Raw genomic sequence first — 20,868 nt, 5'->3', positions numbered from 1 at the left:
ACACACACACACACACACACACACACACACACACACACACACACACACACACACACACATTCACTTACTCACTCCTTTCTCTTTTCAAAAGCCCCTTGTGAGGCAGATTGACAGGCTAGAATGAAAATGAGGCGGACGCTCGGTCACGACTTCAGTGCGTACGCGTCCTTTTGAGAAGACCTCTAAACTTGGATCATATCACCATGGGAGCTATTTGGGCTGCAAGGGACTTTTGTTTGTTTTTGCTCTTGTTAAATAGTCGCCAAAGCGCAGCGCTTCCAGAGATTCGAGGTGGGACTGTAGTGAGTGTGTGTGCATGTGTGTGTGTGTTGTGTTTTCCAGTCGTGGAGTCTACTACTTTACGCACGCTTTCAGAAGTGTTTCCCCAGTGGTGACTTGTACACTTTCTGCTAGTTTAAAAAAAATGTAGCTGCATACAAATTGCCGTGGGAATGTATTTGCTCCCGTTACACATACCTTTGTAAATCACGTTTTGTTATTTATCTAACTTTTCACTTTCAGGTTATTACTCTTTTCTAAAGGCCTTCTGTAGGCTCATATATTTATTATTATAAGGGACATTTATATTTAAGTTTGAATCAGAGTTGTGTTGTTCTTCTTCTCGAGTATAGTCCCACAAAACGTGACACGCTTAAAAGATCATATGTCGCTCATATGCTATTTGTGTAAGTGGACTATTTGAGTGTGTTGGCTAGAAATGTGTTTTGGTAATCATGACCTGTACGACCCATTTGGATTTCAGCAGATCCATGTGCCGAGGGAAGTGATGGCTGTCACATTGATGCCATTTGTCAGACTACCCTAGGCTCATACAAGTGCACGTGCAGAGCAGGCTTTAAAGGTGATGGAACACACTGCGAAGGTAATGTGTTTACTTTTTTGTTGAACAGTTTGATTCCCATACATATCTGAGTGTCAAAGTGGAATCACAGAGTTTGGATGTTTGGGAATCAATGTTATAGCAGGGTGGTGTTTGGGCACATTATATGTCTGATATGCTATCTAAATGATTGTATGTACCATATCAAATCATTCTTAAATCTTTTGTGGCATAACATTTGAATTCCCAAAGGAGTATTTGATATATGTGCTCCTTTATCTTTCCTATAACTCTTTAACACTTATTGCAGTTAAGTTCTTGTTATTACTGTTCAAATACTGAAATGTTTGGATTTGAATGTTGTGGTGAGTAGGTGAACATTCATTTATGTGGTGTTTACTTCTCAGACGTAGATGAATGCGACTTTGACTACAATGGTGGCTGTGTACACGAGTGCAACAATATACCAGGAAATTATCGCTGCACTTGTTATGATGGATTCAATTTGGCACATGACGGACATAACTGTCTAGGTAAGATCAGCTTTAAACCACTGAGTAAATAACCTTTTGTGATAGACAGAGAGAGCTTCTATGGTGAAGAGTTCATGTTTGTGTGGGCTGTATGTGAAGTTTCTCACACTCAGACTGCTTTTCTTTAGCCCTCTTTGGTAAAGTTTTAATGTGTTGCTCATGGAATGATTTAAAGAATTTGTCTGAAATATGTTCTACAGTAAACACTTGAATAAGCAGACTTTTTTTTATTTCAATACGTTTAAAAAACAACTAATTTGTGAAAATAACATATACTTTGCCATTGTTTTGTACATGCTATTAACTAATGCAATCAATCGGCTTTCTGGTAGATGTGGATGAATGCAAGTTCAACAATGGAGGGTGCCAACACACTTGTGTTAACACCATGGGCAGCTATGAGTGCCGCTGCAAAGAAGGCTTCTTCCTCAGCGACAACCAGCACACATGCATCCACCGCTCTGTGGGTGAGTGAACAACAACATCTACTGAATCATTGAAGACATTTTGTCCCACTCCCACACATTTAAATGTGGCTTAAATATTTGACAGGTGGGAAAGTGTAGACAATGCCTAGTTCATATATATATATAATAGGTTTTGAGTTTGTGTTAGTTTTGTGAGTGGAGGCTTGTATTGCTAATTGTATTAGTTTGTGAAAGAAGACAAAGATATATCAAGTAAGTTCGCAATATTCACATACAAATCTAAGATTGACGGCACAATGAGGGGTGACAGGTTCAAGCTGGCTCCCGTCACTGAGCTTTTATCTGCAGCAGCAACATGCTGTGGGAAAGGGATTTCTGTGTCCCTGAGAACAAAATAAGTTAATAACTGCAACACTCTGGTCTATGTGGTCGGTATCACAGATTAGTCTGAAGTCTCTTTGTTTTGTCTCCTTGACTGAAGTCAACCTAAATGCAAGTGCTTTCCACTCCATCGGGTCTTGACAACCCTTTAAAATCCTGTGGACCAATCCACTCAGCTGTGACCCATCTATATAAATGGTGATTCACCTCATCTCATGTTTTTGTGACTTTGTTATTAGAAGAGTTTGCAGGGCTTTGCTTTAATTGAATGACATTTTGAGAAACCTTTCCCTTTCCCATGCTTACATATTTACTCAGAAGTGCTCAACAATAACGCAGTGGTGGATGTTTTGGGATTTAATTTAAGGCGTGAGAACAATCAGTGTCTTTGAGGATGCCGGACTAATCTCTCAGTGTGTGTGTGCCTTTGTGTGGAGCCGGTCAGTCACTGTAGGAGAGTTTCATTGTGCACCTCTCTCCCTCTTTCTATCCCAGAGGGCCTCAACTGTATGAATAAGGAGCACGGCTGCGCCCACATCTGCAAAGAGACACCCAAAGGAGGTGTGGCCTGCGAGTGTCGTCCAGGGTTCGAGCTGGCCCGGAACCAGAGAGGCTGCATCTGTACGTGCTGCGCGGCATGAAGCTAACATCGCACTACACGCCCACAGTTGGCTTCAAATATTGCACTGTGAATATGTCTCATGTCTGCCTGTTGTTGACCCCTGCAGTAACTTGTAACCATGGCAACGGAGGCTGCCAGCACACCTGCGAAGACACTGAGAACGGCCCGATATGCAGGTGTCACGTCAGGTACACCCTGCAGCCCGACAAGAGGTCCTGTGTAGGTAAGTTTGCAGACTCAGTTGTGTCTTTACAGAGAAATTGTAAAAAAACAAAACAAGTAAGACCAAATGTCACACTATATATCTTTATTTTTCTGTAATCTGCTTTCTTCTTTAATATCCTCACATCCATATTGTCTTTTAATCCAACTGACCTTCAAATAGCTGTCATTTCAAACCTTTTCCCGCCATCAATCAACTAACACATTACTGCACATCTTAGAGGTACACAGTTTTCCAAACCAAATATATTAGACTGATTTATAGGAAAATGTTTAGACAACTTTCAATTTATGCTATTGTTCAGCATTAAAAAACATAGATTCTTGAGATGAGATTAATTTAGCAAAATAACATTTTCACCGTGGTAGTTTTTTTATCCTTACTCATTGCTCGTTTTTTTTCTTCTGTAGATGGATAATTGAGCAAAATCCATTTATGTGGTTGAAAATGGGGTCCTGGGTTTGATTGAAGGGCTTAAACAAGCGGATGATTTAAATAGTGCAACCTTAGCCCTCCTGTTATCCTCAAATTTACTATACACCCTTTATCCTCCGGGGTCAATTTGACCCCAGTAGTTTAAAACTCAAGACAATGATCCTATTCCAAATCTTAACCAACATGTATATCTCTGGTGCTTTAGGTATCTTAGTTGACTACCTAAATAACCATTTAATTAAAACATTACCCCAACCTTCCCCCCTACAGACCCCTTTATACATTCGGAATTCCTATTATGTGACTATCGAAAAATATATAAATCACCATCAAATCTCTCTGACTGAAATAAGATCTTTTTGATGTTGTTAAAGGACCAATAACTAAAGCAGAGGGTAGTTTTGTTTTACAATGATCAATACCAATACCTCAATATCATCCTACACAATCAACACAAATATGTGTAAAATATTGACATTGTTATGTTTTATACTACTAAAACAGCCTGGGGTCAAATTGACTCCAAGGAACACCGATGCGTTCAAAGTGCGTACAGGACATTTAAAAAAGATCCTCACTAAATTAGGAAAAGTCATGAAATACTTTAGATACGTTAAACATTGAATGGGGTCAAATTGACCCCAAGGATAACAGGAGGGTTAAGTGTGGAATTAAATAATTTTAACATCTTTTAAGCTATCGAAGGAAAAACCACAACAGGAAACTTGATGTTAAAACTGGTTGTTTGAGTAGCTTTTTGATTTCTTTGCACTTGTGGTTCAAAAAGAACATCATCAACCAGACCTGTCCATCAGTGTACGCTGGTTGTGTTTACATATGAACAGAAAGGAAATGATATCTCATGTTTTAGGTTCAACATTTCCCCCCCCATAATCAGTATAATTTCTGTTTAGAATATAACAAAACATTAAAGGTCCCATGTCATGCTTTTCCGGTTATTACCCGTCCCCTTGTGTGTTATGTAGCTTTTTCTGCATGTAAACGGTCTGCAGAGTCACAAACCCTCAAAGTACTCCCTGTAGCGAGTACAACTCTAACACAGAAAATACATGTCTATGCTGCCTCAGAACGCCTTGTTCGAGATTTCTCTTTTTCCATTGTTTACTTCTTGGGTATAGTGACGTATTTGGGTATAGTGGCCTAACGTTACGTTACGTCCGCGGACTTCCTCACACACACACACTCGGCGGGACGTTGCGAGGCTCGCTGCTGCGAGGAGCGGGACACTGTGAGCTGGCTCACTGGTGTGGGGTCAGCGAGACACCGCGGAACTCAGCCTGAGCACACACACAAACTCCCAGCCAGGCTGCGTGTGTGTGTGTTTCGGGCTGGGTTTCGCTGTGTCTCGCTGTCTCGCAGACGGCCACTGGGCTCATAGGGAGGGGTTGGCAGGAGCTCCAACAAGCCGTTTAGGACAGAGAGTGAATACACATATTATACAGAGATACTGTATGAGAAACCAATGTGAGTTTGGAAAATTGCACAATATAAATCTATTTTAGTATACCTCAACAATGGAATTATGATCAGTAGAAATGGCCATGACATGGGCCCTTGAAGTTATGCACATTGCAGGATCATCTTACAGTGCAGTAATACAGAGGCTATCTTGATGACTAAATGAAAACAAAGTATATGGAAACCTCTGTGCTAGTTCTCCTGTTATGAAGTGTGCATATTTCCACACAATAGTTATGAGGGATAAGGATCAGCCATCAGATATTGGGTAATATCTCTCCCTCCAGCAGCAGTGTGTGTGAGGTCGATGCGTATCACTGCGATGTTGTCTCAAGATTCATTTGACTGATGTTATCTGATGCACACGAAGCCACTGCAAGCTGTACACATGCATCTGGTTACTGAAAGGTGACCCAGACAAACACACAGAGTCAATATCTGCTTCTGTTAGTTATGAAATGTAGGGAATGTATGTAACATTCTTACTCTGTTAATTATAGTTTTTTTTGTGTGTGTCACAGAACGAGATGAAGCCACCACCGAATCTGCAGACCACAACGCCACATCCTTCACAGAGGTGGACAAACGGGTCAAACGAAGACTGTTAATGGGTAACAGCTACACTCCCTCCTTCAGAAGCTGGAAGTTTTAGTCAGTGTTTTTACGTGACAGCGTGTTTGGCTGCCAGTAACCACTCAGGGGTGTCAGACAGGGAGAGGACTAATGTCTAGTAAACCGATGCATTCCTCAGTCTTTTGAGCAAACTGTGAAATGACTGTGCACTCGTTTTCTCGCCCCCAGTTTCCCCCCTGCAAAAAATGCATTTGTGACAGTGTGGTACATTTCACGTTTTCCTTCCATTTGGTAAGGGCAGGGTGTGAATCTTTTATTGTATCGTTAGTATTTAACAGCTGTGTGATTTTGGGTCACTCGATCTATGTAAAACATTTTAACTTTGGCACTTTACCAAGTACAAGGCTAGTACCTGAGCTCCGGGAGACTTGTCTTTTGTTGTGAATAAAATATGTTGCTAAGGTACACCTGGGTTTGAACATGTGCCTAACCAGTGTATGCATGTGCTCTACATCCAAACATAACTATGCACCAAGCTGTGTATTAGAGCATCATTTCTCTGTTTCAATCATTATTTACAAATGTATTAAAAGCAGTATATACATTTAATTTAGTTATGATCTCAATAAGTATTCTCAGTTAGACAGTATTAAGAAATCCATGGAAGAAATAGTTTGTTTGTTATTTTCATCAACTCTGTCTTCCAGATATAATATCAAAATATTCAGAAAATCAAGTTCTGTTTAACAAAGTATCTGACATAATAATAAAAACATTTAAAAAATTTTTTTTATTTGAAGGTCATTCACAAATGTTCACATTGTGTGTTTACATTTCAGAAACCTGTGCGGTGAACAATGGCGGGTGTGACTGCACCTGTAAAGACACTTCCACAGGCGTGCGCTGCAGCTGCCCGGTCGGCTTTACTCTGCAGCCGGATGCAAAAACATGCAAAGGTCAGTCTGCTAGTCCACACAATAATCCTCCTTGGAGAGGAGCAGTCTGTTGAAAGACCGATTTAACCAACTATGTCAAAATATCACCTTTTTCTCCACAGATATTGACGAGTGTGAGCCTCACAACGGCGGCTGTGAACATTTCTGCAGGAACACCATCGGCAGCTTCGAGTGTAACTGCAGGAAAGGCTTCAAGCTGCTCACAGATGAACGCTCTTGTCAAGGTAGAAATGGCTCCTGAATTTCTATTTTCAAATTCTGGGCAGTCATCAAAGTGGATTGGGACTTTCTTAAATGAGATGAGAGGGAGAGGGATATGACAACACCAGAAGATGTTTTTTTGTATCACCAAAAACAGGTTTTCTGTTCAAATTAAAATAACAACCAAAAAAAACTTTTAAAAAATCTGAAAACACTTATAACTTTGGCATCTCTCTCGGATTTTGCTATACGCTAGTCTCACACAGTTTATTATTAGATAGCTTCCTTTCTTGTGTTATAGTACTTTTTTTTATTAGGTCTATGCTTTTAATGATGCTGAACTGATGCAACTACAATATAATTTCAGGGGCCTCAACTGCCTTCGTTTGACCTGTTATAACTATCAAAAGCCAATTTATATCTGATGCAGCAAACATGTGTCCTTTGAGTGAGTGTGACATTTCAAGATCAAGTGAGATGTGTGTCTGTGGGTGGGAATTCCCTCCTGATGAAGATTGCAACTGACTGCCTCGCTCTTATGACACCTGCCTGATTTTGATTACAGATATAGATGAATGTTATTTCGAGCGGACATGTGACCACACGTGTGTGAACTCCCCCGGTGGTTTTCAATGTCTGTGCAACAAAGGCTACACCATGTACGGGCTGGCCCACTGCGGAGGTGAGTCTGCAGAGCAACTTGAGCGTAACACACAAGTGCCCAATTTAAAGAGGTGTTAGGCTCAAAAGCATTACAAAAGAGCTCAGTGAGGTGTTGGGAAAATGGAGCCTGTAATTATAATAATGATTTTTCCTTTTCCTCTCAGATATCAATGAATGCAGTGTGAACAATGGCGGTTGTGAGCAGGGTTGTGAGAACACCATGGGTGGATTTGAATGCTTTTGCCATCATGGCTATAAGCTACACTGGAACAAAAAGGACTGCATTGGTAAGCCAATGCCTCTTCCTACATCAGAGGCCTATCTGTTGAGTGCTGTTGGAAATTGTGTGACATCCCACATTTTGTACAAAAACTTGGGGGACAAAAACAGGAGATACTTTGAATGATGTTCTCTTTTTCTCTTTGATTCTCTGTCACTTGGTTTTCTTGTGCTTGAGTTAAACATCAACAACCCGTCGATGCTGTTGGTGCTGTTAGGATGTTGGACTTTCTGATCATCTTCCTCCTTGTCACAACAACAATTGTTATTTTTTTACCTTGGAGTTTTGTTGTGATTTCCATCTAGAGGCTGAGGGTTACCCACCTGCTAACCCCCCCTCTAAACCTACCTTGAACTGTAGTAAGCAGGAGGGAGGGGACCGCTGCTTCCTGACATGCCAGTCCCAAGTTCACATCAGCAGTGGTGAGTTGGTTTTGCCAGATCTCCATATAACATGATTAACCTGTGTACCTACAGTTTTTTCCCATTTTTCCAAGTTTTGCAGAGGATATAGTTTGTCGGCAAATGTTCAACATTTGCAAAAGAAACCAACATGTGCCAAATAGTCAACTCCCTTCACCTGCAGATCCATCCATTTTGAGGGTTTTCTTCTTATAAACCACATCTACCCTGCCAAACACCTGTGCATACGCATAGCTCTTAAGCAAACATAGGAGTCTTGTTACTCCTACATATTTTCCCGATCTTGTTATTTGTCACTCAAATAAAAGCATCAGTCTTCTGCTCAAGCTTGCTGTACTTTGTGATTAAGTCAGTTTCACTCGTGAATTTATTTTAATTTAAACTGCAAAAAAATGTCTAAATATAAATCAGGATACATTTTTCCACCCTAAAGGTTATTATGATATAATACTAGTTCCTGTTTTACTAAACGGATGAAGTGGCTGCTGAATAGCTGTCACTGTGAAGCAGCTGCAGAGAGTGTTGACTAATTGATGAATGAATCACTAGTACTCGTTTTCTTATTGATAAAAGTCGGTCAAGATTACAATTAATTGTTGTTTTGAATCTTTAACAGAGCTCTGACAAAGTTCACTAAACATGAGGCTCCCATATGTGCGGTAAATAGTAAGAACCTTTACTTCTACACCATGTTTGATCAGTTAACATGACACCCCTCAGTCTGGTGCACCATTGATTTTCTTTAGCATTATTAGACTCAAACACTATGACCCAGTACAGGTCAGGTATCTCTTAATGCAGCACTAATGCATGCTAATGGAAATTCAATTAGTCTGTTAGTCAGGCTGTGCTAGTTGTCAACATCAATCTGCGAGGCGGCTCTTCGTGTTCCTACAAGCTGCCTGTTTGCTCTCTCTTGACTCGGCTTTTCTGGCCCTAACTTTTCTCTGTGTGTCACTGCCTCTTGTGTGTTTTCAGGGACGGAGGATTCATACACGGTGACCTGTGGAATGCCTCTGATCTGCTTGGCTGACACACAAAAGAACAACAGTGGATTGCATTGCTTAGGCAAGTACAAAAAACATCACATATCTACATCTATGTTTCCACTCTGCCACACAAAACTGTATCTCAGGATCAACCAATGCTTCCCTTGTTTACATCAGATATATAAGTAGATACAAATGACAAGTTTTTCTGTTCCTCTGTTTTGCAGGTCCAGAAACGGCCAGTGTCCCACGCATTAAGACTACAGCCACCTTTAGGTCTGGCTCTGCAAAATGCAACCTAAAACGAAGTCAGGAGAAACTCAAGGAGAGCTTGAACTCAGCACACTCAGGTACAGAGGTTGCCACACAACAAACACAACAATGCCTCCAAACACAAGATCACAGAAAGACAAGAAGCAACTACAGCTCCTTCATGTTACTGGTTAAAAAACATTTAGGGTTTACCAAGAGCTGCCAGCATCTAAAGCCTAAAACCACAACCTTCAGAAGACAGACTAGACCTGAAGGCTGCTTCAAAGTAAACCAAAAACCAAAGGCAAATTTGAAAGACATTTGTGGGGAAAGTGATGTGGTTTTGAGTGTCTTGAATATCTCAGAGCAGCACTTTGTCTGGCAGTGACAGGGGAGGATGTAATTAGCCATAGCATGCCTTTCAGTTGGGTCTGACATAGCCATCAATCAAATGGGTTTCCGATTGTAGGATTATTTTGCTTCTCCAAAAGGACTCGGCATGGTCTTTTACATCCCTCTTAGTCACATAATTGTTTCAAATAAAGGAAATTGTCACTATGACATCTCATCCTTTTTATCAGTGTTCGCGGCACAACGACAAAAAGATGATCAAATTAACTGCAGACTTTTTTTTTCAATCTGTGTATGTTGTGGCATTCCCTATCAAAGGTATATTAATTGTTTCTTCTCTGTAACACTGTCTTTGATTATTTTAACAATTGTGCGTTTGTGTGTGTTGTTTCTGTTTGTCTGCGTGGTCTTGGGGGGGGTGGCTGTCTCACATGTCCACAGATAGCAGGTTCCTCTTCACTGAAAATGTCCAGTTCAGCTATGTGAGCCTGCGCTGCACCTCGTCCGGACAGCGAATGCGCAGCCGCCATGGCAGGAAAGCTGGGGAGGAGGACGGCTCCTCGATAACAGCTGAGTTTGAGCTGGATGTGAACCTAGAGGAGGTAACAGGTTGGTCTCTCTGCGCTTCTCCTCTGCCTGCCTTTGCTTCTCGTTCACCATCCTTCTTTCGCTGCTGTCTGTTCATCACTAAACAAACTAAACTGTTAAAGTATCTCCTGTTTTGACTTTAATATGGTGGTGGGCTCTAGGTTGGGACTCAGAATGTAGCTGTTTTTTGTTTTAATTCCTTGAATTCTTGGAAAAGTGTTGGCCTGAATTGCTTTTCTGCTGACTTGATGGTACATTTTTGTGAGTGTTGAAGCAAGCATGCGAGCATCCACGCATGCATTTCACTATAGGTGTGGGGGATCACGTTTTGCTGTGGAAACAGTTGTGAAATTAAATGCTTCTCTCAGCAGAGAGCTGTGACCTGAACTGTGTGCGCCGGCGCTCGGAGAAGAGGCTCAGGAAGACCATCCGGACCCTGAGGAAGTCCATAAACCGGGAACAGTTCCACCTCCACTTCGCTGGGTCTGACTACGAGCTCGCTAAGACTCTTGGAAAACCAGCAGAAGTGCCAGGGCACTGTGGGGTGGGACAGGTGCTGATGGGCAGGAAGTGTGGTGAGTTGTTTTTTCTATTTACTTGTTATTAACTCAGGAAGCGTGGTAAAGGTTACGACACACCATTTAGCCCGTCATCACTTGTTCTGTAGATATTGTTCTTTTCATCTCTCAAGAGTGCAGATCCCACTGCTTTTGTTACACCATGCAGCAATGTTTCTGACTAAGTCCTATACACACAGTAGACGTAAAGTCCTGTCTCAAAGCAATTGAAATGGTCCACGCCAGTGAGATATATTTAGACAAGCTGGTTTAATGAATGGATTTGGAGCAGGTGTTGGCCAGATGAGTGCCATATTTGGTTTGCAGACATGCCGTAATGAGCGTGTTGGAGGGGAGAGCGAACTCCAGGGAAGAACAGAGAGACTTTTGTTGGGCCTCCAAGCTGTGAGATCTTGCAGCATCTCCATGGGATAAGAGTGTGACATGAGGGACCATGGCAGGTCTCCTGGTAGCGGTTGCATCTCGGTAGGGGTTTTATATACAACCTGTGATGGAGAAAATGTTCATTAAATAAGACCGCACACTGTCAGTGTTTTCTCTGGCTGTAGGGACCGTGCGCCCCTAGTTTCGGGCCTCACAGACAGTTTGTTGCCTGCAGCACAATGCTTTAAAACAGTGAGAGGAAACTGGTGCGTTTTATCTGTTGAGATGTCTAAATATGTATTCAAATGGTTAGCAGTTAATTTTATATATGTACATGTCTATTGTCAATGTTAAAGATGTATGAATGAGACTTATACCCAAATCTTTGGTTAACCTCCCAAAAGTCCATTGTATGTTTAAGGTGTTCCCCTCTTTGAACCTTGAGGAATAGGGGTGATGGAAGTTAAAATGAAACTGGACACTGAAACGTCTAAGACAACAACTACCCAGTCGTTTCTGGAGATAACGTTTGTTGAGAGAAACTCATTAGTTTTACGCTGCATATATCTCTCTGTAGCACCATATATTTTAGGCCTCGTCATTAACATCAAAGCTGCTTCTGCTGTTGAGCGGTGCTGACATGATTTAAACCTAAACTGCTGTTCATTATTTCTATCTTGCAGTTACACAAGTCCTAAGTGTCTTGATTCCTTAACTCCCCCGCTATGCTTTCAGGTCAACATTAAGCAGTCTATTGGTCATGGCAGGGGTGTAGACATGTAATTTGGGAGAGGAGGAGGAGGGGGCTGAAAGGCATTCTTCTTAACCTCCAACTCTTTAAAAGAGCTATATTTTTCCCCTCCTCCCCCAGCTCCCGCTCTGGCTTAGCTCCGAGTGCAGTTTAGTCCTTTTCAGTTTGCCCACTCCATTGAAAACCCCATTTGAGGGTTGTTTGTCAGTGCCTCACAGAGATGACAACACAGCCTCTTGTGCATTTGGAGAAAAATATCCATTCACCTCCGTGCACCCTTTAAAGCATTTGTCCTGATTCATTGATTGGTTTGCTTAATATTTAATCTAAGATGTTGTCTCTGTTTATATAAAATGACTTAGTTGAGTAATTATGTAAATAAATAATTGTTCCAATGTACATGTGTAGTGCTGATAGTTGCCAGTATGTGACAGCATCAGAATACAGATCACAAACGATCCAGAGATGATGTGAATGGTGAGCGCCAACGTCTATTTGACCGTTGTAGTCAACTTGTTTGCGTGTTTGTTTTAACATTGAAGATGTTTAGGAAGTGCTGTTGATTCGAGCTGGCAGTTTGAGTGCTGTGTCCCCCTGCCCCCCAACTGGGGCCACTTTGCATGACCCCCAGCCACTAAACTGCTAAAGAGAATTGACTTCAGCCACACCATGGGAATCAATTAGCATCAGTTGTTTGGGCCTCGGCTTGATGGGCGCGGGCAGTGATTGGGCCAAGCAGAATGGGGGGATTCAGAAACCTGACCCCTTTTATTGGGTTCAGCTCCTTACCACTGTGATACCGTAGTGTTTTCCTATGTCATCAAGTAGGCAAAGACTGAGGACTTGAATAGAGGTGAAAGGTCTTTTAAACCTCTTTGGGGCCATCAATTCGAGGACTCTATAGAAGCGTTCTTTGCATTTGAAAGGCTTCAAGGTTTTCTCTCTCTTTCACTCTCACTCTCTCTCTTCTCTCACTGCTTCCCTCTGTCAAATAAAAGCTGTTAGAGGACAATGCAATGATGGCTCCTCATGGTCTTTCAGAATAAACAATGGGCTCCAAGAAATGAACTGCTCTTGAGAGAATTACATTTTCTTTCTTTGGAGGAAAATCGAACAATTTGCTGAGCCACGTAAAATGGATCTACGTTAAAGTTCTTGTGTGTCGAGTTTTTGTAGATAGTAGTTTCTCTGCTTACAGGCAGCTTAGAGGCTGCAGCCGAGGCACAGTTTGTGCTGGGATTTAATTGATTTATTCTTGTGTGAGATCAGCTTCAGTTTTCAAGTAAAGTTCTGAAGACCATCAGACAGACGCAGTAATTCCCAAATTAATTACAGGCATCACTCTGAATGGGAGGAACCAAAGCAAAGCAAAAGCAAAACGGTGCTTTGGTCCCTTTAATCAAGCCTTTGCACTTTTGTGAGATAAGAGGGAAATACTCTCTTTGATTTGCTTCTGTGTTTGCCTTTAAAGAGGCGAGGGTGCTTATGGTGGAATTAAAAGTTCCTCCCCTACGCACAGCCATGTTGCATGAAGTATTAGGACGTGTCAGATGTGGCGCACAAAGGCAGCTGTGGAGTGGGCTGGTGCTCTTTTGTCATTTTGTCTGGCTGCCTATTTAAAGTTGGTTTGCAAGAACATTTCCAATTCCTCCATGTTGAGTCTCATTACTTGTTACAGACCCAGCAGTTCACTGGAACAAAAGAAACACTGAGATAAACATCACAGCACACATCTCATAACTTGATTTATTTCAGTTCAGAAATGTTGCTAATAACAATTGAAAGCTAAATGTATTCTTCTGTTATCAAATTCTGAATTGAGATGGACCAAAAATTATTCTCTTTTTTACCATTACAGCTAATCCATGCCAAAACTGTATAATTTATTGTGATTTCTAACCTTTAGCTAAATGCTATTTTTCTCTCATAATTGAAATGTGCAAATTGATGAGAACATTATGTAATAAGACTACATTTAACACGATTAATGAGTGAAACTCTTTATTTAGGTATCATGCCAAAACAAATATTAGACTACACACTAATGAAATGAAACATATTCTGATGGTCCATTTGAAGACCCTGCAAAGTTAGTTTTGTCCAGGATAATTTACTGTATTTCTATATTTTCACAAATTTTATATACGCTACGAAAAAAACAACAATCACTTTATTTATCATTTATAGTCTAGTTGTCCATAAAAGGATGTATCCCTCGTTTACTTCTCCTACATTTTCAAATATGTCTTGGTGAAAAAGCAAAAATAGTACCCTTCGTAACTTTAACCAGTTGCAGCATTTAAAGATACCGTGCAGTGTGTTGAACTATTTACAGGGTGAGTTATACTTGTACTGTTCATTGACGTGCAAGTAAAACTCTGAAATCTGTCAGATGAATTGTTGAGGCTCAGCCTTTGATGTGTTGAGGATGCTCTTCACTGTGTTTATGTTTTTCAAGTACGTACATGGTCCTGTTTGATTACACATGAGAGGCAGCTGATGAAGTCTGGGTTACTTTAATGGTCTTGTCATGCTATTGAACGGCTGTATTTATGGTGTAAATCTCCAGTGTGGTGAGCACTGTTTAATTATGTGTCGCCACAGGGCATACTGATTTAATTGTTGATGTCTGCATTTGACATTCTCTCCCTCACTTCCTGACACTGATCTGGTGGATGTAAATTACAGTTCATACACCTCTGTCTGTTTTGGATGTATTACCCTAAGTGTTTGTGTTCAGTTTGTGAGGAAATGTTTATTTCACCGGCTTAAATAATTACATTGTTCCGACGTGGTATTGTATCACAATGTTCTTTTTGATAGAGTGTTTAGTACCAAGACAAAATGATCCTCTCTCAGCGATGTGAAAAACCACCACAAGCTTGGCAGTGCCTTGGAGAAACATAGCAGGACTAAGTCAGAAATGGCTCTGTGCACAGTCAGGGATGCACATGTGTGTGTGAGTCTAACACAAAGTAAATCCTTGAATTAAAGAGAGAAACTACAGGCACAAACATTGTTTTTCATGAATTGGTCAATTTTAAGTGTTCAGGCTTTTTAGATTCCATAACATGTCTTCTTTTACATCAGTGGATAGAAAACCTTCGAAATGCACACATTTCAGAAAACGTGTTATATATACAAATGTTCTTATTGTAAGTGATCATTTAGGAAGATCACCGGGGATGCTTTTTGGTGAAATCTATTAGTTTAAGTTTTTTGCCCTATTGGCCTGCAGCAAAATGTATAGAATTTTGCTAAACATATCTTTAAAGGCAATTTTCTAGAAATGATCTTTCATCTTATCCTCTGAGCCAGAAATCTCCATTTCAGTGTCACTTACTTTTACCAAACCACACATACATTCCCATATATATTTCAGACCCTTACTTATAAAACATTTTATTCCTAAAAACATTACCTAAATAGATTTGTTTATGTCTGCTGATAGTGTGTCCTGATTTATGTAGTTATACAACAGATATCCGAAATTCACTCATAAAAAATTCACTCATAAAAAATGAAACAAAAATTATGATCCTGGACCTTTCCAATTTTTAAATATTTATTTGGATATTTAAACAAAAATAATTCAGAAAACTTGTAATCCAAATGTCATGTTTCATGGTGATCTATTTGTGATCTATTTGTACCCTTGCCATCTGCTGTGTCTCCTGTTAATAACCTTTAATGGATCTTTAGTGAGCTGCAGTGTTGGGACACACTATGACGGGGATCAGGGAAGGTGTGTGCTGTGTCCGGCTGGAACCTATCAGGACGAGGAGGCACAGACATCTTGTGAAGTCTGTCCCAGACCTGAAGGAAGAGAACTCTCCAAGGTGGTTGGCGCTGGAAACCTGTCAGAGTGCGGAGGTGAGACTATTGAGTCAATTTGATGAATCTAACTCAAAATCACAAATGTGCCTCAATGGCTAGTGATAATAAACGTTATTTACACAGCACTTCTCAAACAATGTTACAAAGTGCTTTTCGTGGTTAAAACAGGCAGAAAACTACAAAAAGGACCTCAATGACAAAGACAATTTCATTACTAGAATAGTATGACTAGTTGGGAAAAGTGTACATTTATCAAATATAGTGGTACTGGTGATATTGTTACCTTTAGATGGACCCAGACTAGTTGTTTCGAGTCTTTATGCTAAGCTTAGCTAAGCGGCTACTGGCAGTAGCATCATCCTCTCTAGTCAACACCTAAAATGACTTACCAAATGTTTTAGTATTCGGTTGGATTTCTCAGATATTTAGGATAAATAAATCTTTACATTTGGCTTTTATGAATTGCCTCATGTCGGTAATGACCATAGCTTAAAGCGTGCAACACTTATAAGAGAGGATGTACAATAAAACAAAAAGATCTAAAAATGAAAAAGGGGAAATATAATAAGGCGAAAAAAGAAAAAAGGCACAGAAGGACACATAATCTAGGTAACTGTTTTGTGAATTTGAGCCACAGAGGAAGCGGTGGTGCATGATAGAGATCTCTCCCTGGCAGATGTTCTGCTTTGTGTAAAGCCAAAGGAGCTTGAGCTTAGATGTTGAAGATTAATTTTCACTCAAAAGGTGAAGTCTTTTTTTAAATTCTTGAATAATAACAGAAGGAGCCACCATGTTTTGGTCTCCTTCTGTTATTGGAGTCACTTTATGACTCAATCCAAGATCTCATCTCCCCTGTCAGACCAAACAACAAGAATCTGGCTCCCAGATTGTATTAGTCACAGAGCAGTTGCACTCTGTTGAATTATACAATGCAGTGCAGAGTAAACATGGCATCATGCCATTGACATTTGCTTAAGCTTGGTTGTATCTTATCTTAATGGAAGAAGACAGTATCTTCTATTACATTTAACATGAGAAATTGCAGAGAAAACACTTGAAATGATATGTATTCAATTGATGCAGTTTTCACAGTTTGGTTATAAGGATAACATTTGACCAAAAACATTGCTGTGTCTAATATGTCACACTCTGACTTAACGTAATGCTTGTGTGTGTTCAGGTCAGTGTTCCCCGGGTCAGTACTCCCATGACGGCTTCACCCCCTGCCTGCCCTGTCCCCTGGGAACGTACCAGCCTGAGGTGGGACGCACCACCTGCTTCTCCTGTGGGGGGAATCTGATCACCAAGCGCATCGGGGCTGTCACCTTTCAGGACTGCGAGACCAAAGGTGCCATATCAACCTCTGTTGCTGTTGTTGTTGTTTTAGGGTAATAAGAAATAACTCCAGTTAAGTTCATGTCTAATGTTTAAATATAACTAAAGAGATCAGATGGGATTTATGGAACTGAGGGTGGTTATAAAACCTGTCAAATTTGTGAAACATTTGTGGTTCTTTGGTTAAACACAAACAACGTTCATAACAAAGCTGTCATGTGTACTTCAGAGCTCCTTTTGGGTGTCGACAGGAACTCTGCTGCCCTCTGCAGCTGCTGTTTTGTCTCTACATGGAGGCAGCGGGTCAAATTCAAACTAGATGTTTTCCTTCAGGACAAGGGAACTGAAAAGTGTAGTACCTCTTTTTGTACTAAAGTGCATTACCTGAGTAAATTGGTAACCGTCCTTTGTAAGCGTTTAATAATTTGTATGATATAACAAATAATAGACACATATATTAGAGATGTTCTAAATTAACTATAAAAGTGAGTATTGGGATCTTCAGAAACTAACAGCCCTCCATCACTGTCATTGGCTCCTGCAGTCCAGTGCTCTCCGGGACATTACTACAACAGCAGCACTCACCGCTGCATCCGCTGTCCCATGGGCGCGTACCAAGGAGAGTTTGGACAGAACTACTGTGTCTCCTGCCCTGGAAACACCACCACCGACTTCGATGGCTCCACTAACATCATGCAATGCAAAAGTATGTATCTCTGTACGCAATAAAGTCCCTGAAACAAACACATTGAAAATGAAGTTTAGGATTCAGTTCCAGATTATTCACTTTGTTGCACCAAGAAACAAATCTGACGAATAACTTTACAGACCGACATTGTGGAGGAGAGCTGGGAGATTTGACTGGCTTCATCGAGTCCCCCAACTACCCGGGGAACTACCCCGCCAACGTAGAGTGCACCTGGACCATAAACCCCCCGCCCAAACGCAGGATCCTGATTGTCGTCCCAGAAATCTTCCTGCCAATTGAGGATGAGTGCGGGGACTACTTAGTCATGAGAAAGAGCTGTACGTTTGTGTTAAATTACTCAAAACTATTCCACCAATGGGTTAACTGTTACTTTACACTAAATGTTACCAAGTAAACCAACATGAGCTTTCATTCATGTATTTGTCTTACTGAGATTACAGTAGGTTACTAGATGGGCTTTTCACCAAAACAACATGATCGGTTTATTGTACAATATAAGGATGCCCCCTTAATGATCCTTGCTGAATTGAATATGACCTATTTTTTTTATATGCATAATTATTTACATAATAATGTCACCAACATTATAACCAACTTGATACCAGAATTGAAAATCTATGGGCTATGGGCATTGCACATATAATACACAATTGTGTTAACAGTCCACTGGATTATTGTTTTGGTTGTGTGGCATTATTATTATTTTTTAAAAATACATTTGGGATATTTTAATAATTTGTTACATTCCAATTCTAATCATAGATGTCGTCCTGTGGGCTCATTTATTTCACAGCTCTCTCAAACTCTGTGACAACCTACGAGACTTGTCAGACATACGAACGTCCCATTGCTTTCACCTCCCGCTCAAAAAGGCTCTGGGTCCAGTTCAGGTCCAACGAGGGAAACAGTGGCAAAGGCTTCCAGGTCCCGTATGTGACATATGACGGTAAGAAAAAACATGGATATGTGATGTTTTGTGCAATAACGATGATGCCGCTACGTCAGTGTGTTGTCACATGTTTGGCCCTTCATAGTTTTTATTTGTATTGGGATTTTTATCTCTCATTGTCAACTTCAATATATCTTACTTTTAGTTCTGTTTTATTGTCTATTTTGAGATGTTTGAATCTCATGTCTTTTTTTCATTTTTCAAACTGTTTGCAATGCCTTGTCTTAACCTGCTGCTGTAACGAAAACAAATCGTAATTTGGGATCAATTAAGTATGTATTATCTTATCTGATCTTAGTTGGTTTGATTGCTTACATCAATGTTTATTGACTTTGTTTGTTTCAGAGGACTACCAAGAATTAATAGAAGACATAGTCAGAGATGGGAGATTATACGCTTCAGAGAATCACCAGGACATTCTCAAGGTATGCTATAGTACAAATGTTTGATAAGGATTATCCGTGTTTTTAGGTTGTTTATTCTAAATCTGGAGAATATTTAGCCAAAACGTTTTACAAATGGTTGTGTATTACAATGTTTCATGTACATCTTGGCACTTGATCTGTATTGCGCCTGGTATTATTTGTCAATATTAAATAGAACACATTATTGGCAATCTAGAAAAACTGTTAATTGTTTTTGTAATTTTTATATATTTAAGTTTCTGCAGCAGTCTCGGATGACTTAAGTTTGCTCCTGTTTTCAATTTTGATTATCTTTAACTATCCTCCATTTGATGATGAGTTTTCCTTTTCCTTCTGTCCTGAGGCCCAGTAAGCATGTAGCGCCCTCTTTTGGATACTGGTGGAAAAAAGGGTGATTCTCACAGACTTATTCATATTCTTTTTTGGTTTCCATTAATGCAATACATTTTCTCACCAGGACAAGAAGCTCATGATGGCGTTGTTCGATGTACTGGCTCACCCTCAAAACTTCTTCAACTACACAGCACAAGAATCAAGAGAAATGTTCCCCAAATCATTCATCCGCTTCCTGCGCTCCAAAGTTCTGAGATTCCTTCGCCCTTAAGACTGAACGTTTCTGGATATCTTGTGAAAAACCTAGATTACATGCTGGCCACAGTATCTGTTTTATCCAATTTCCCTTTTAAGATTATTCTGAAGTTACCCGTTTTCTCATGGAGCGACACTAGAGCGGACTACACACTCCATACATTTGAAAGACAACATGGACAAATAGAGGGAGAAAAAAGTGTTTAAGTGTGTCTCTGGATGGTTCTAGATCACTTTGTTTGGAAATTTGGAATCTGTCTTTTCATAAACATCAGAGAAATTGTAATGACTTTAGATATTAAAGTCACCATTTCAGGATTCAATGCTGTTCATGCCAACATTATGAGACATTTGCTAATATCATCTTGATGAAAAACAAATGTGATAGCTAAACAGATATATGCTGAATGTCAGTGATGCTGTATATAGAGTGCGTATCTAGTTTTAACACACAGGTAGAGCATAATGCACGGAAATACTGCTGAAACAAATATAGCACAAATGTTTATACCTGGAACATTAGCACTACTAAAGATGTAGTGGCACCACGAAAGCAATTATTCTGATGAATGTGTTGTATATGATGTAAAAAGTTTTAGGTGAAACTCTAATGTATTGTAGTAACTACGTACATGTTTGACAGTGTAGCATTGCTGGTGGCTCATGTATTTGATGTTTCAAGGCGTGTGAATGAGTATGCGTCAATATATTTTGTATTATTTACTAGCAACCAAAGACAACTGTTCAGAATACATGAAATAAATTAAAGTCCTGTAAAATAGAATTGAGCTTTTCACCTGTCTTAGAAGACACGTATATGTATATTTTTATGGTTTTGTACATCTAATATGCTGTAAATAAAGATAGGAAAGGTATTCTGTGTTCTTTTTCCCTGTCCCCACTTTTTTTGTATTAGGCCATGTGGCACAAAACAAAACAAATTGTTTATTGCATTTCATTCAGACATGTATACACATAGTAACAACAATATACCTGGAGTGGCTATGATAACATAACAAATACTTTTTTTTATCAGCCAGATTTCAATAAACTAGATACATTATAAGTAAAAGAGTTGTTGTCTTGTCCTTAAACCGCAGTCCTTTGATGGTCCCC

The 20,868-nt window shown here is 40.0% G+C and overlaps 1 protein-coding gene across 3 annotated transcripts; it reads left to right on the top strand.

Annotated features, from left to right (window-relative positions):
• Nucleotides 1-43: 43 nt before the first annotated feature.
• Nucleotides 44-20,800, top strand: scube2 (signal peptide, CUB domain, EGF-like 2). 3 transcript variants are annotated; one of them, XM_071202273.1, is made up of 23 exons: nt 44-291; nt 767-883; nt 1,249-1,374; nt 1,707-1,841; nt 2,679-2,804; nt 2,912-3,028; nt 5,464-5,553; nt 6,355-6,471; nt 6,573-6,695; nt 7,238-7,354; nt 7,500-7,622; nt 7,921-8,037; nt 9,016-9,105; nt 9,254-9,376; nt 10,071-10,238; nt 10,586-10,792; nt 15,612-15,782; nt 16,927-17,094; nt 17,626-17,787; nt 17,910-18,107; nt 18,584-18,736; nt 19,085-19,164; nt 19,622-20,800. In XM_071202273.1, the coding sequence occupies exons 1-23, from the start codon at nt 204-206 to the stop codon at nt 19,766-19,768; spliced, it is 3,063 nt and encodes a 1,020-aa protein (XP_071058374.1). In that variant the 5' UTR covers nt 44-203; the 3' UTR covers nt 19,769-20,800. The 3 variants fall into 3 exon arrangements, with proteins under 3 accessions (XP_071058374.1, XP_033933479.1, XP_033933486.1); XM_034077588.1 differs by having other exon boundaries at nt 764-883; XM_034077595.2 differs by lacking the exons at nt 7,921-8,037; nt 9,016-9,105; nt 9,254-9,376; nt 10,071-10,238 and having other exon boundaries at nt 764-883; nt 19,622-20,799.
• Nucleotides 20,801-20,868: the final 68 nt, after the last annotated feature.

This window comes from Pseudochaenichthys georgianus, chromosome 3 (genome assembly GCF_902827115.2).
Source record: "Pseudochaenichthys georgianus chromosome 3, fPseGeo1.2, whole genome shotgun sequence".
Lineage (NCBI taxonomy): Eukaryota > Metazoa > Chordata > Actinopteri > Perciformes > Channichthyidae > Pseudochaenichthys > Pseudochaenichthys georgianus.
The sequence above is the reverse complement of the archived record's forward strand: the minus strand, read 5'-3'. Positions and strand labels throughout refer to the sequence as shown.

What these genes read in the sequence shown, in the direction of transcription:
- scube2 (XM_034077588.1), top strand. Translation starts at nt 204, where the DNA reads ATGGGAGCTATTTGGGCTGCAAGGGACTTTTGTTTGTTTTTGCTCTTG. An exon ending in AGCGCTTCCAGAGATTCGAG is followed by an intron (nt 292 to 763) that starts GTGGGACTGTAG and finishes TTTGGATTTCAG; the next exon opens with CAGATCCATGTGCCGAGGGA. An exon ending in CGACAAGAGGTCCTGTGTAG is followed by an intron (nt 3,029 to 5,463) that starts GTAAGTTTGCAG and finishes TGTGTGTCACAG; the next exon opens with AACGAGATGAAGCCACCACC.